This window comes from Momordica charantia (genome assembly GCF_013281855.1).
Source record: "Momordica charantia cultivar OHB3-1 chromosome 1 unlocalized genomic scaffold, Mcharantia_2.0 BLBB01000001.1, whole genome shotgun sequence".
NCBI classification, from domain to species: Eukaryota; Viridiplantae; Streptophyta; class Magnoliopsida; order Cucurbitales; family Cucurbitaceae; genus Momordica; species Momordica charantia.
This window is the reverse complement of record NW_028275157.1, coordinates 7,530,659-7,545,687: the sequence shown is the minus strand read 5'-3', so window position 1 is coordinate 7,545,687 and position 15,029 is coordinate 7,530,659. Positions and strand designations below refer to the sequence as shown.

The window sequence follows — 15,029 nt, the reverse complement described above, 5'->3', positions numbered from 1 at the left end:
ACGAAAAAGGAAATGAGTGTTTTAACCAGAGCAAGTTGGACTTTCCTAAATTATAAACAAAACTTGTAATCTACTATTTTCTTCTCTTCGTTCTCGCTCTAGTCTTTGCTCTCAGACTCCTCCATCTCTTATAAGGCACAAGGCAATAGTGCACTATGCTAAAAATAAATAATCTAGAAGAAAAAAAGAAGGAATATGAGAAAAAAAATGTCACATTGGAACAGCTTTGACGAGGAAAAAATCAAACAAAATCTTTGTATTTAAAAATAATTTTTTTAATTCATTATTTTATAAAATCAACATTCCATTTAACCAATCTAACTCTTTAATTTAATTAAAGCTTTACCTTATAAAACAAATAAAATAAAATTTAGCTTTTCTAACCAAACTAACTAAAATAAACTAAAATAAATAATAATAATAATAATATATAATATAAAAAAATAAAAAGAAAGTCAGCTCAAATACGATGTCTAATATCAATACTAAAAGAAGTAATAAATAGGAAATAGAATAAAAAAATTTGTGCGGTTCGGTTAAGGTTAAGATTCGATTTTTAAACTTTAAATCAAAATTAGACCAACCGTTTCGATTTTAAATATTTAAAAAAAAACGAATCGAAGCGAAAACATAGTAAACCGAAAAATTGGTTCGATTTGGATGGATTTTGTCAGTTCTATTGATTCGTCGATGTTGATGCAAGAATCTGCCCAAGCATCGTGGAGCGACGTGTGTAAGGTCCAGGGGAGCTAACTCGAAGCGACTGGAACTGGGAGACCTGCAAAAATAAGTAGATTACTCTAACACTCAAGTTAGTTTAGGAAATGAACTAAGCAAATCAACGTGATTCTCATACTTGATTGGGTGAAATGAAGGTGTATTTATAGTCGGCAAGTGGGTAGTTTCCTGTCTCATTGGTCTAATCCGCTATTATGTGGGTAGATGACTTGTCAGGCGTTGTGTGAATTGTACTATTAACTAGATATGTCGTCCATAATAGCTCAACCTTAAGGCTCGTTCGGTTGTCCAAGGATCTCTCCCCGGCTTGTTGGCTCTACACGTGCCCTTTCCTAACGAAGGAGCTCGGGCCTCAACAATTGGCATTTCAGCCTCCCAACAGTCAATTTATGGGTGCATCATACTTACTCAATCTTAAAGGTGGGTTGTCCTGGAAAAAAATTATGAGGAAGTAAGTATAATTTTTAAATAACAGAAATCTAAAAATAAAATTATTATCAATCAAGAGGATAAAAATATATCAAATTAATTTGGATTTGTAGATATATATAAACGTTATGCGTCTTTTTTCAATGAATAAATGTTATCTAAATATAATTTTCTTATATATATATATATATATATATATATATATATATATATATATATATATAATATAATTTCTTATTGAATTTAGGGGCAACTTGAGATATGGCAAAAAAAGTTAGGAAAATAAGTAAAATAACAACAAGGTTTGAGTTTTTCAAATATAGCATTTTTTTTTTTTTGCAAAAAAACGGAGGTCCACGTTGTAAATTACAAGTATACCCTGCAGGCCCGAACCAACAATAAATTACTTCTGATTGACTTCTGATATACTAATGATTGACAGATATACTCCTGATATATATGTGATATATGTTTGATATACATATGGTATGAAATTGATTTACTTCTGATATAACTATGATATATACTACTATAGGTGATATAGAACTGATTGACTTCTGATATACTATTGATTTACTTATGATATAACTATGATTGACAGATATACTCTTGATATGTATGTGATATATGTTTGATATACATATGATATGAAATTGATTTACTTTTTACGAAGATTGATGTCCCAAGCTTTTACCTAAAGATTATACAAGAATGAAACTTACGCTTTTCTAGACTGTTGGAACTTATGCTTCTTCATTTATAGAATTTTAAAAATGATATTGTTAGTCTACTTTTGGTTTATGCTACTGGTTTGTTTTGATGTTGAAACCTTTAAGTTTTTTATTGAAGGACTTTGCTGCTGATTTGATGTTGATGTTGATACCCAAGAATGATGTTTAAACCTTTTAAGAATGACATTGTTGCTAATTTCGTTTTGATATTTAAAACTTAATTGTACTATTGATATATGTACGATGTATACTTGATATATCACCGATATATTATTGATATACAGAAAAACCCTAAGTTTCTATTTACCTATAATTTCTAATTGATTTCTCATTCACAGTAACTTCGAAAATCACCATTGACGTTCACATTGACGTTCCTTTCAAGTTTTCTTTCTCATTTTTAGTAAGTATCAAGTTTTCTCATGCATGCCAATACCTACTGATTTCTAATTGATCAAAAAAATAAAATAAAATACAAGACAAAAGGTTAAAGCAGGTAAAATAGTGATTTACTATTATACAACTGATATAGAACTAATTGACTTATGATATACTATTGATTTACTTCTGATATACTAATGCTGTCAGTTATACTCCTGATATATATGTGATATATGTTTGATATATAATAACGAAGTGATAACTGAAAAGGGTAATTTAGGAATACTGAAAATTTTAAAATCAGGATTTTCAAACAAATGTTATATCTGAAAATATCAAAAAGGCATGCTATATTGTTAAATATAGAAAATTTATATGCTACCCATTACAAATCCCCTTGAATTTAAGGCCACTTTTTATTAATTTTAATTTTAATATTTCAAGCCTTTTCACCAAAAAAGGTTGGGACGCTACTCAGGCCACTTGATTTTTTTTATTTATTTCTACCATTTTGTGTATTTATGTTGAAGAAAATAATTATTAATATCACTTTTTTCTTAAAAAAAAATAACAAATATAAAGCTATAAAGTCATCCGAATAGGCCTGAAAAACTATTTTATATGATATCATCTATTCGATATACTTAGTAACATGTAGGTCACTATCTCAAACTTTGTGATATGAAAGCCCCTACGAATTGGAATTAGAACCTATTTGGATATATGAAAACCCTAATTCACAAACACTAAAACCCTCAAATTAATTCAATTTCAGCCTTTTAGGTAAGATGTGGATTGTCGCTCTTGACCAAATTGAAAAAAAGACTCAAATGCTCAAAATTCCATTAAGTAAAAACTGACCTCAAACAACCCAATGGCCAAACTTTAGATAACCTCCCAACTAAACCCTAAAAGCCACATCATCAATCATACCAAAAAGCCGAAAATGTCCCGACTTAATGTGTTCAAGAAAGTGTAAAATTGCAAAGTAATAAATTACATAAAAATAACTCTTAAATAAAACTTTATTAAAAATATTGACAACATTGACATATTCCAATATAATCATAGAAATAATTAATATATATATATTGAAATGAATAAAATATATATTTCCGTGATTTTAGAATTTTTGTTCACTAGTTACATCTCACTAGCATCATCTTTTAAATATTTCATCAATAGTTCTATAATATAATAGAAAAATAGAAAAATCAATTAACCTATTGAGATGTTAAAATACCAAAAAAAAAATTTATAAATCAATTAACCTATTGAGATGTTAAAATACCAAAAAAAAAATTATAAATCAATTAATCTATTGAGATGTTAAAATACCAAAAAAAAAAACATTATAAATCAAATATTCAAATTCCTGCCTCACCATTGATACCATATTATGAGGGAAAAAAACAATAATAATAAAAAAAAATAAGAAAATGGTCTCGAATCCATATCAAATCCATAAATGTATAGACATTACAACATATCAACATTTGGATGGATATTTTAAGGTAAGAATTGTGGCCAATTAATTACACTGAGATTGAGTTTATTGAGATGAAAAGGCATTAGTTAAAGTGGTTTGTATTGATGCAATCGAATCTACAGCAGACTTTGTGAACCAACTGATCCCCACTTTAAGCCTATGCTCATCGGTTGGTAACCTTATCAAGTATGCTATTTTCCTAGCTGCAAAAATCACATAATGTTAAAATAATAATAATTATTATTATTATAGACGAACACGCCCAAAAGCGCCTACGCCTACGCGGGTGTGATTTTACAAAAACATTTGAGAGGTGTATTTTTCTTTATATAAAGAATAAAGAGAACCAATATTAATTAAGTACTTCTAAAAGTACTTTAGAGTCCTAATAGGCTTTTCAGCATGGAGCGCTTTTGTAACAGTCAAAAGCATTTCCATTTCAAAATCGACTCGAAGAAAAAGTTAAGAAGTATTTTAAAGTGCTCTGTGAGTGAGTGACTTTGGCCGATGTTTCATGCAAAACACTTAAAAAATACCTAGAACTAAACATCAAAGTGTTTGTTACTAAACGCTTTTGATTAAAGTGCTTATAATTAAATACTTTTGCTCAACTTTAAACGTACTTCCCAACCCACTTTTATAAGAATGAATTTAGGATGATTTTTTTACCTGAGTGATTAGAGGTGAAACAATGGTTATAACCACCTCGTGTTTCTAAGTGCTTACTCTAATTACTCTAATGACTCTAAAGACACTTAAAATTAAAAAAGTACTTATAAATGCTTTTAAAATTTCTAAAAGCAGTATGTAACCACTATTGTGAAAGTTAAATTAACTAAAAACACTAATTAGTCTGGCCAAACCCATCCCAAGTGTTCCTAGAATTTTTAAAAAGCACTTTTTACTGTAATTATCATCTCAAACTCACTAACTAGTCTTGCCAAAATCACCCTCAAGTGCCCCTAGAATTTTTAAAAAGCACTTTTAAATGTAATGGTCATCTCAAACTCACTCTAAGCAATCGTACCTGCATGACCAATTGGACCTTCTAAGGTTAAACCATCAATGAAACTCGGAGAAATTGAAGCGTCATTTCTACCCAAAGTCATCATCTCTCCTAAATTCTGATACCTGCAAGTCAAATAGACCAAGTACAACAATTTGGTAGGGTAAGTTTGAGATGCCTTTAATATTTTTAAATGAAACACGTTTATGTAAGCACTTATGGGAAAAAAACTAACTATATCAATATGTTTCATATAAAAGCACTTTTAAGCATTTTGTATCTACTTTTAGCATTTCTCACCTTTGATTACTTAAAATTTTAGAAGTGATTTAGTTGGTTGAAAACACTTTTAGTTTTTATCCCAATTTAAAATTTTAACTGAACACTTTAAAAAGCATCCCAAGCAAACTCTTACTCGAGGAAGAAAAAATGTGAATACGGCCAAGAACAACTAAATCAAGAAATTCGCACCTAAAGGGCAAAAGAGGACGGTTGTTGATGGCAGCCCAGAGATTCCAACCAGCAAAGTCTGCTTGCTGGAAAGCAACCTGCTTGGAGAACGGGAGCATATATTCAAATCGACGACTTTCAAGAAAACGTATTTAGAAAAATGAAATAAAATAAAGAGTGGGGCAGGGGGAAATTAAAGAAAATGCTAAGGAGGCATTTATTACAATGAATGAATATATATATATATATATATATATATATATATATATATATGTGCATATATATATATATGCATCTCATACCTGTGCCGTGGCAGGAAGAAGCCGTCCATTTGAATCTCTTAGTGCAGACGAGTCACCGAGCGCAAATATCCGTGGATGGCCCTTAACACGAAGAGTTTCATCGGTTTCCGCTTGCCCCCGAGCATTCAGAGGAAGCTGTTCACGGTAATTTTCAGAAGGTTCCAGTGTAGGAAGCAGAGATTTTGATCCAACAGTCCATAATACTAAATCCGCTTCCAGGGTGCGACCTTGTAATCCTTTTTCAGCAGGTTGAAGTTCTAACCTATACCTACTTGAACCAAGATCTGATTGAGTGCCTTGGCTTGGTTTGTTGTTGTTCAGCTTCTCTGAGATTTCTGCATCATCCACTCTCTGAATACTGCGGACAATGTAACCTAGGAGAAGTTTGACTTTGCGAGATGATAGAACCTAACATGATAGCAAGATTAACACATTTAATTTGAATATATGTTGTCACAAATCTTGATTTAGGCTCGAATTTCCTTCAACAAGATCATAGGAATAAATAGTTTGCACTAGTATGAAACATGTGAAGACATGAAAAAGCCTATTCTATTAGGTTCTTAACCCAAATATTCTGTTTTCACCAACATTGAGAATAATTTCATAAAAAGAAAATTGCTTTCATATCCAATTGAATCAATTCGAAAAAGTTTAATTTCGGAGAGTGTTGAAAAACTGTTTTTCTCTTTTAGATCTTATTTTCTTTATACAAGTTAATTGCGTTCTTCAACATTTATCAAACAAACTTGGCACAATGAAATAGCTTAAATAAACATAATGGTTTCTTATTTTTGGCTAACAATATAAAAAATCTATCAAATAAAAACGTAAATTTAGGTTACGTTAGGCTAACTATTTAACCTTCAATAAAATCTAAAATATTGAAGACTATTTGTACTTTGAAAATTACTAATTCTAAAAATAGAATACTAAAACCAGCATCTTTGAAGATACCCTACAACAAACGAACTTTTCACTTAAATATGTTGAACACAAGATACTCTTTTGCCTTTAATATTCAATTATGAGGAATTAAAATTCAATAGCTTGAATTGCAAAGAAAATAAGAATTTTACTTGACATGCATAATGAAGGGTCATTTAACAGAAACTCATTCTAGATATATCTCGAAACGATTAGCTCCTATTTAGTTGTGTCCCAAGTTTGATAACTTACTTTAAGAGCAGCCTCCCTATTCCCAGGTGGAGCAGTAGGGCAGATCACAGTCTCCACATTAATCGCTTGCACCAACCCTCTGTCTTGCAATCTCTCAGATATTGTGGCAGCTAACTCGACACCAGAGTAACCGCAACCAACAACAGCCACACGAATCAAGGATTTCTCACTAAAGTTAACCCTCTCCAGGGTTTTCAACCGGCTGTCAACCCTCTGAAAAACAAGGAGTATCAAAACATAAATTAAACAACTCACTTCAGTACAAGTGATTGCACCTCAGCCGAGGTATTCTTTTGGAAGAGTTAACTCACTTGTGCGTCCCGGAGGGTAGAGAAAGGTAGCGCGAAGTCGGAAGCCCCTGGTACAAGGTCAAGTTTAGCTTCAGCACCCAAGGCAAGAACCAACCTGACTGTCCAAGCCCCATAAGAGAAAAAGTTGAGACTACCTTTTTTATGCCAGCAAGAACAACCAGAGGAAAACTATATACTCTACTTGAAGATTTTGAATGTCCAATGGAAAGTTAAAGAAATACCAATCATATTCAATGTGGAGGCCACTTTCAAGATATACAGTTCCCCCACAACTAGCACTTTTGGGATTTCTTGCATCAAAATGATCGCAGGGGTCCAATAGTTTCACTTTATCTTGAACAAACTGGATGCTAGTATTGGCCAGCAGATCAGAAAAGCGAGGTGCAATTTCCCATGCATCTACTTCTGTATTCAAATGGAACAATAATTTTTTCTTTTTTTATTGAGGCGAATTTAGCACATGATCCCACAGTGGTGTAAATTCTATACAGCACAAATCAAAAGACAAACCTCCAGATAGAAGTTCGTACAACATTGGCTTGAAAACAAAATGTTCAGACTGGTCAACAAGCAGCACCTGGTTCCATTTCAATAACATTAAAGACAATCTTAAATGAACCTCTAGTAACTTGAAATTACTTCCCAGACATTTTCTCCGGTAGGGAGTGAATACAAAATGCCAAAAAAACTAGTAAATAATACTCTTCAGCAAGCTAATAAGTGAAGAAGAAAATGATTGTCTGAAACAGTGAGAGCTTCCATTTTGTCAAAATTCTGAACTATGAAACAGAAAGTCAAGGAAAGAGAGACATGCATTAGTTCTCCTTCCATATTTTGCACGAAAATACGTATCTTCAAAAGGGTAAAAAAATTTAGTCTGCTGCAGGTTCAGTGAGTAAAAAAGAGAGCAGATATTGTGTGAACTTCAGCCTCAAACATGACAAGCTGCTTGTGCTATTGCTCATATAATAATTAGTCAGGAGGCCAGGTATCCGTGCATAGAAAATTCGGGGATAAAGCAATATGCATTAGTAAAACATATTTATCAAAAAGAGGCATCTACACGCTAAGTGAAACAGGTATAGCTAACAGGTGAGCAATTAAATGATAAGATTGCTAGGATGTGTTATCCTAATGTTTTGTCATCTACCAAGAAAGAATTTCGTGGTATGTGAGACAAGGAAATTTCCTATCAAGAACCCATTCTTGGCTTAGACGCCTCCATGATACAATGTGTTGAGTTCTTTCCAAAAAGACAGAAAGCAAATATCAAAATGTTGCTCCAGCCTAGTAGAAACAATTGGGCAAAATGGCTGCAAGCATTTGGCGTAATGAATGAAGTGAGTCAAATGAAAGATGTTAAATTAATTTCAAACTACTTTAGAAGTATACCAATTACCAACGTTTATAAAGGGTTAAAAAACACCTTTGGTCCCTAAATTTTCGTTAAAGTAACGATTTAGTCCTTGAGCTTTCAAAAGTAACAATTTAGTCCCCAGACTTCAAAATTGATTATAATTTAGTCTCTCCCATTAAAAATGATATTAGATTTAATAGAAATCTGGCATGCTTTATCCATGTGTACAAATGGCCAACTGTGCGGATTGGTTCAATCTCGGTTGGTTCAAACTTGGACCAATTTAGAACTTAAAAAAAAAGAACTGAATTACTACAAGGGGAAAAATGCCCACCTTTCACGACTCTCAGGTCATTCTCCAACGGCATCTCATCGTGAAGAATGCCAAAAATTTAGAAATTAAACTTTGGATCGAATCTCTCCTTCCTGCCGATATTGTGCAGAACACAACAAGCTCTGAGCACCACATCGGTGGACCAGAAGAAGCCAAACAAGGTAGGTGGCAACAACGACAGCGGCGACATGGCGGGCTGGTTCGATGTGGATGTTAAAGATAATCTTCAGCGACAAGATGGTGAGAGTGCAGTCAAAGACTGTGATCTATCCGTAGGTGATAATGATGGGCGTGTTACGAGATCTGGAATTTCTCATCCACTATGCCCCCATTACGAATGTGAACGATTTTGTGCTTCGAGATGTTTTGATTAAATTTCCAGAGGGGATGGCCACAGAGGAAACTTTGAAAACTGCTGTTTTTTCAAGATTAGAGTAGTAGAAACAGCAGCAACGAAACCAACTCAAATAAATTCACTATTCTCACGCCCACAATATAATTAAAGGTTTCTCCATTTTTCCCCTCTTCCTCTTTCTTCATCTTTTAACTTCAGAACATCAAATAGGTTTGAACTTTTCTCCGGTTGGCGTTTGACGTGTCTACCAATGAATTTGTACAAAATTGAATCCCAGATTTCATTTCCTAAAACATTTGAAATCTATTTTTGAACCACAAATGTGGATGCAGCTTGCTGAATCTCTCCGACGGTGGTCCTCGGAGCTTGCTGTGTGTTTTGCACAAATATCTGTGAGATGAAGAAGGAGATGGTCCAAGTTTGAACCGACCCACACAATTGACCATTTAATTTGTACACATGAATAAACCACATCAGATTTTGTTAAATCTAACATCATTTTCAATGATAGGGACGAAATTGTAACCAATTTTAAAGTACATAGACTAAATTGTTACATTTGAAAGTTCAAGAACTAAATTGTTACTTTAATAAACGTTCAGGGACCGAATTTGTGTTTTAACCTTTCTAAAGGTAACTTTTTGTGCTGGTGAACAAAATTAAAGATACATTTTTGCACAGAACATACTTCACATTGAGAGAAGGTTAGAAAATTGAAGGGTAGACAAGGTATCACTTATCATAATAAAAACATTGAGTACAATCACAAAGGAAAAGAAATTACAGAATATACCAAAAGAATCCAAAGTTTGATAATATCGCTAATTTTCCAAATTAGTAGTTATGTTTCCGCTGCCTGATAATATCGCTAATTTGATTAAGGAAAAAAAAAAACCCAGTGCAAGTGAAAAAAAGTATTTTAAGTTGTTATTTGCCAAAGGATGTCCCCATTGAGATCAACACTAAGAAAATGTTTCTAAGATATCATTACTCCAAATTGCAAGGAAATACGGATAATCTTCAAAGATTTCCAACATCTTTTAAACCCCAACTGTGGTCATATATTAATCCTGCCTTAAAAGTATTCAATATTCATGCATGATGCAGCTAAAAATATTGAAAATCTTTTCTTAGTTCATGAGAAGTGTAGGGGTTGTATGGGCTAATATCAGATTAGCCGCACAGAAACCCTATGGTTGCCAGCAACAAGGCCCACCATCCTAGATCTGCTTTCTAGGCCGGAAATATTTTAACAGCAAAAACAGCAAATCAAATAAGTCAGAAAAGGCAACAATCACTTTGTTTTTTGTAAATATTGCACTTACTCGTTATTCACATTTCACAACCTGTTTGACTTGTTGGAAAGGGAAAAGGAAAGTGAGACATGGAGATATCACATTATAGAATCTAATAAACTAATCAAAGGGCAAATTACCTGAGGCTTTTTGTTTTCTGGCCAGACAAGAGATTCAAGTCTCAGAGCAGTATACAATCCTCCAAATCCTCCACCTAAAATGCACACTCTTGGCTTCTGTGAATTCAACATTAGATTACAAATTAGCACTTTGGCTTAATCCACTTGACATATAATTTAAAGAATTGCCATAAAGAACAAAAAGATAAAACACATTAACTTTTGAAAATACACCTAAAGGAACCAGTACCATAAGTGCACATTTCAGATACAATAATGTTGGACAGAATGAATAACTACCCTCCTGCATGATATACATATACTGTTATTTGTTCGTTGTGTTCCACGTGTATACCATTAGTCTTTGTGTTCTTTTATATGTACATATATACAGACCTTAGTTTACAATAACAAGGCTCTGACCTAATTCCTTTACCTGTGACTATACATCATTCACATCTCCCTTTCTTTTGCTTTGTAATTAAATTTTGATTTGTCACCAGAGACTGTGTCAATGCGGAAAACCCAACCAGTTCTAGAGCTCTAACAGGATCTTCGTCTGCCACCAAACTGCTAACCTCCCCAATCTCCAAACCCTTGTTTATCTGAAAAGCCAATATGTAAAACCTACTCTGCTCTTCTCTTCTTTATCTCAGGCTGTAAACTAAAGTAAAACTTGGAGAGCATGACTACCTTCAATGAAAGAGCCGGCTCCAAAATGTAATTAATGCAAATGGTTTACAGAAATTCATAGATGGAGCTCCGCTCATACCTAATAAATTTTCTGAAGTGATTATAATCAAGAAATCAATGTTTATCATACATTGTGGCAAAAGTATAATACTATTTATGAGTAGGATTCTTGTGGCAAACCAACTAGATATGGCAATCAGTCTTGAAGGGGAAGCTCTAGCATAGTTCTGATGGGATAATAAAGTCTAATTGGTCCTAGTATGAACTTGGCTCACCTCATGCCCTAATAAACTTATTAAGTGACTAGAATAAAAAAATCAATGCCCATCATACGATGGGGCAAAATTATAACACATCTATGAGTAGGATTCTGGCAACAGACACAGACCAACAAGATATGACAATGATCAGTCTTGAAGTGCAAGCTCTAGCATAGTTCCGATGGATGGGATAGTAAAGCGGCTATTTGGTCCTAGTATGAACTCCGATGACTAATTCTATGCATGTTCAATTTATCACAATAATCTACTATGAGTAAGAAATTTGTGGCTTTGCAATGACAACTATGGATTGTGCATGACTATTGACAGCAGTTTGAACTCTTTAGAAGGCCATTTAAGGAATATGAATGTATTAAAGGCACATTTTGTGATTGTGTCGAAGAAGGAAGCCAAGGTTTAGTTAGCTCATGATAACAAGGAACTAACCTAACTCCTCTGACCTCTGCCTAGCACCATAAAGGTGCCCCTTTATCTTACAATGTAACCAAAACCTATTTAACAATGAAGTGATATGATAAAAAGATGCATAAATCATATCAATCGTACTGTGTATTACATAAAATTTGTAGTATATAAAACTTAACTATTGTAGCTAAGGAGTAACCAATAGTAAATAATTAGTCCAGGCCAAATGAAACTGACTACAAGATAAATCTAATTTAGGGAACTTTTCTGAAATAAATATACAATTTTTGATTGACAACACCAATGAACTAGTATGATGCCGTTAACAACTCGCTCTTTTATTTGCTGCAATTCTAAGATAGTCAAATGGCATAAGTAAATGGAAATAAATTGATGTAAACTACACTCATATCTCATGCAATCTAACGCAACTATAAAAATAGTATGTTACACCAACTCAATTCAACAATGTCAGAATAAACAAGACCACTATATATAAACCATCATCAGAGAACATCCGACCTTGTAATCTGGCCAAGTATAAAAACGCCTAGTCGGTTCACTTTCAGATATCTCTGCAACACCTCCATCTTTCTCTGTTGAATTTGAAATGGTACATTTGATACCCTTCCCTCGAGAACTTGAGAATGGACAAAAATTGGTTCCAAGTCTTATCGAAGAACCTGGAAAAAGTTTACCGAATCGACACGTTGCACCTGAAACTACAGTCTCGGGAAGAATCAGAATGGACAATTCATCATGACTAGAAACCATAGATTGCTTCTTTACTTTTTGGTGCACAAATTGTCTAGGTAATACCAACTTTGTGAATTCCTATTAATGTTATACCAATTCCTTATGAATGCAAAAATTCTGCTAATTTATTTGCAGCAATCTTGTCACGAACAGTTCGAATAGAATGGTTAGCTCTCAACAGGCAGCTAATTAAAACATTTACAATCGAGTATCTATCTTTGTGCTGCAAAATCAGGCTTCCCAAAAATTAAGGACAAAAGCAAAATAAAATCAACGGCCAACATCGAAAAATCTTTGGAATACGTCCGCAATTTCCAGAAACCATAATTGAAAATTATTTGCGAGAGAGTGGGAGAGATATACGATTTTCTTCACAACAAACAGAAATCGTTCAAAAATCCATTTTCTTGTAATGAAGACGTGAAAAGAGGGAGAGGAAGAAAGCTTACAATTGAGGGTTCCGAGTGTGACAGAAAAAGATAATGAGATCGGCGCCATGGATAACTGCAACAAGTACAGATTCTTGGAGAGAAGAGAAGAGAAGAGGAGAGGAGAAGGTCTGGAAAGTGGGGAGTGGAAAGTGGCTGTTCTAATTCCACGTAGCAAGGACGGAGAACTCACAAAAGTGAATCCTTTTTTTCTTTATTTTCTAATTGTCAATTTGCGTACTTTCAAATTTTACTTATTTTAGTTCATCTACTCTCACAACTTTTGTATTGATACTAGTAGTCATCGATTCGATTTAAATGTTAGGTTAAAATACTATTTGATCCTGTAATTTAGATTTGGATTTCATTTTCATCGGTGTATTTTGAAAATGTTCATTTTAGTCATTGTATTTTTAAAAGATATTTATTTTAATAATGGCTCTTAAACTACCTAAGCGACCGTTTGTTTCCCGTTTGAATTCACATGTTTGTTTTGCTATATATGGATATCTCGAGATGTCCATACGGAGGTATATTACGAGTTTTGAATGCTCTTTTGAAACACAGGTTTTCAAGATTCCCGTGTTGATGGCATCCATTTCTTACATTTTTGTCCTCCATTTTTTTCTCCATATATTTTCTTTAATCTATTTTTTAAAAATTTTTCCTAGAAAATTTCTTTATTTTTATTTTTAAATTTATAATTAAAATAAATTAATATACTCATCGTTTAATAACTAACTTTATGCTATTAAGTATATTTGTACATTAGATTTACATTATTAATAATATTTATTATCATAAATATATAACATTTTTTTATAGCGAACATACCCGTGACATTTTTCATCTTAAAAAAAATATAATGTGATGATAGGATAAATAAATTTTACCCAAGATAACATAAATTATATAGTTATCCTTCTGGAAAACTATTAAAGTTGAAAATGAAACTTATATTAAATTAATAATGAATTAATTTGTTCTACGAAATAACATATAAAAAATAAAAATATTAAATTAATTCAAATAAATCTATTATATTAGATGAATTTATAAATTATATAAATATTTATGAGGGCATTTTTGTAACATTCTATAAATTTAACACATTCCTAAGAATAAATTCTGCAAAACAAACGTAGCTATCCAAATATTCCTAGATATTTTTAAAATATTCCTATGAAACAAACGTGGTTATCTGAAGATGTCGGACACCTAACATTCCGGGCATCTCTAGATGTCGGTCATCTACATTCTCGAAAAATAAACGGCACCTAACGGATTTATGACGTGGCATTTTGAATAAGTGCCTACGTGTTCCCCCTGCCAAATAATCGATACTCTCAAATAATAAGGATCAAAGATCGAATTTTATTGAATCCCCACATTTTAGGCCGAGTGAGGTCAATATCTCACAACAGTCTGGAATTTAAATCAGGCTTCGTTTAAAAATAAAATAAAATAAAAATTGCTTGGTGCTTCTCTTTTTTCGTAGCAGCATGACAATATTTCTAGAATTTTAATCGATCAAGTTAGGCTTCTCTTTTTCGTTCACTATTGGTAGAGAGTGGGTGCTTAGGGCGGCTTCAGCAAACAATCTGAATCAATTTGAGGCCTCAGCATACAGCAGAATTACAAGTCACATTTTGGGTTTGAACTGATTCCAAACGCTCCATGCACTTTCAAGCTTTTTAAAGAAGGAAGAGTAGGAGTATTTTTTTCTTTAATCGGCAATCCCATTTGCCATTCTAAGTGAGTGGTTAAAAATTTTTGTTTTATTTGAAAACAACCTTTTATATTCAATGTGTTGTTGCATTGTATTTTTTTGATTATAAGTTTGATTTTTTTTTCTTTTTTACGTTTTCTTCTTGATTATGGTTTATTTTAAATTGTGGTCTCTATTGTTTCACTTAATTGATTATGATTGTTGTCTTTCTAGTGAGATCATGTGGAAAGTAAATGTTATACTGTTCTCATTGTTTTCAAA

General features: G+C 32.7%; 1 protein-coding gene across 2 annotated transcripts; it reads right to left on the bottom strand.

Annotated features, from left to right (window-relative positions):
• Positions 1 to 3,711: 3,711 nt before the first annotated feature.
• On the bottom strand, positions 3,712 to 13,229 carry NDC1 (NAD(P)H dehydrogenase C1). Of its 2 annotated transcripts, none has more exons than XM_088122998.1 (11): positions 13,061 to 13,229; positions 12,378 to 12,571; positions 10,498 to 10,593; positions 7,527 to 7,593; positions 7,238 to 7,421; positions 7,017 to 7,110; positions 6,706 to 6,918; positions 5,527 to 5,934; positions 5,246 to 5,322; positions 4,796 to 4,899; positions 3,712 to 3,971 (listed from the first exon to the last, which is right to left on the bottom strand). In XM_088122998.1, exons 1-11 carry the CDS (start codon positions 13,107 to 13,109, stop codon positions 3,832 to 3,834), a joined length of 1,626 nt encoding a protein of 541 aa, XP_087979124.1. In that variant the 5' UTR covers positions 13,110 to 13,229; the 3' UTR covers positions 3,712 to 3,831. The 2 variants fall into 2 exon arrangements, with proteins under 2 accessions (XP_087979124.1, XP_022149412.1); XM_022293720.2 differs by having other exon boundaries at positions 12,378 to 12,577; positions 13,061 to 13,228.
• Between the last annotated feature and the right edge of the window lie 1,800 nt (positions 13,230 to 15,029).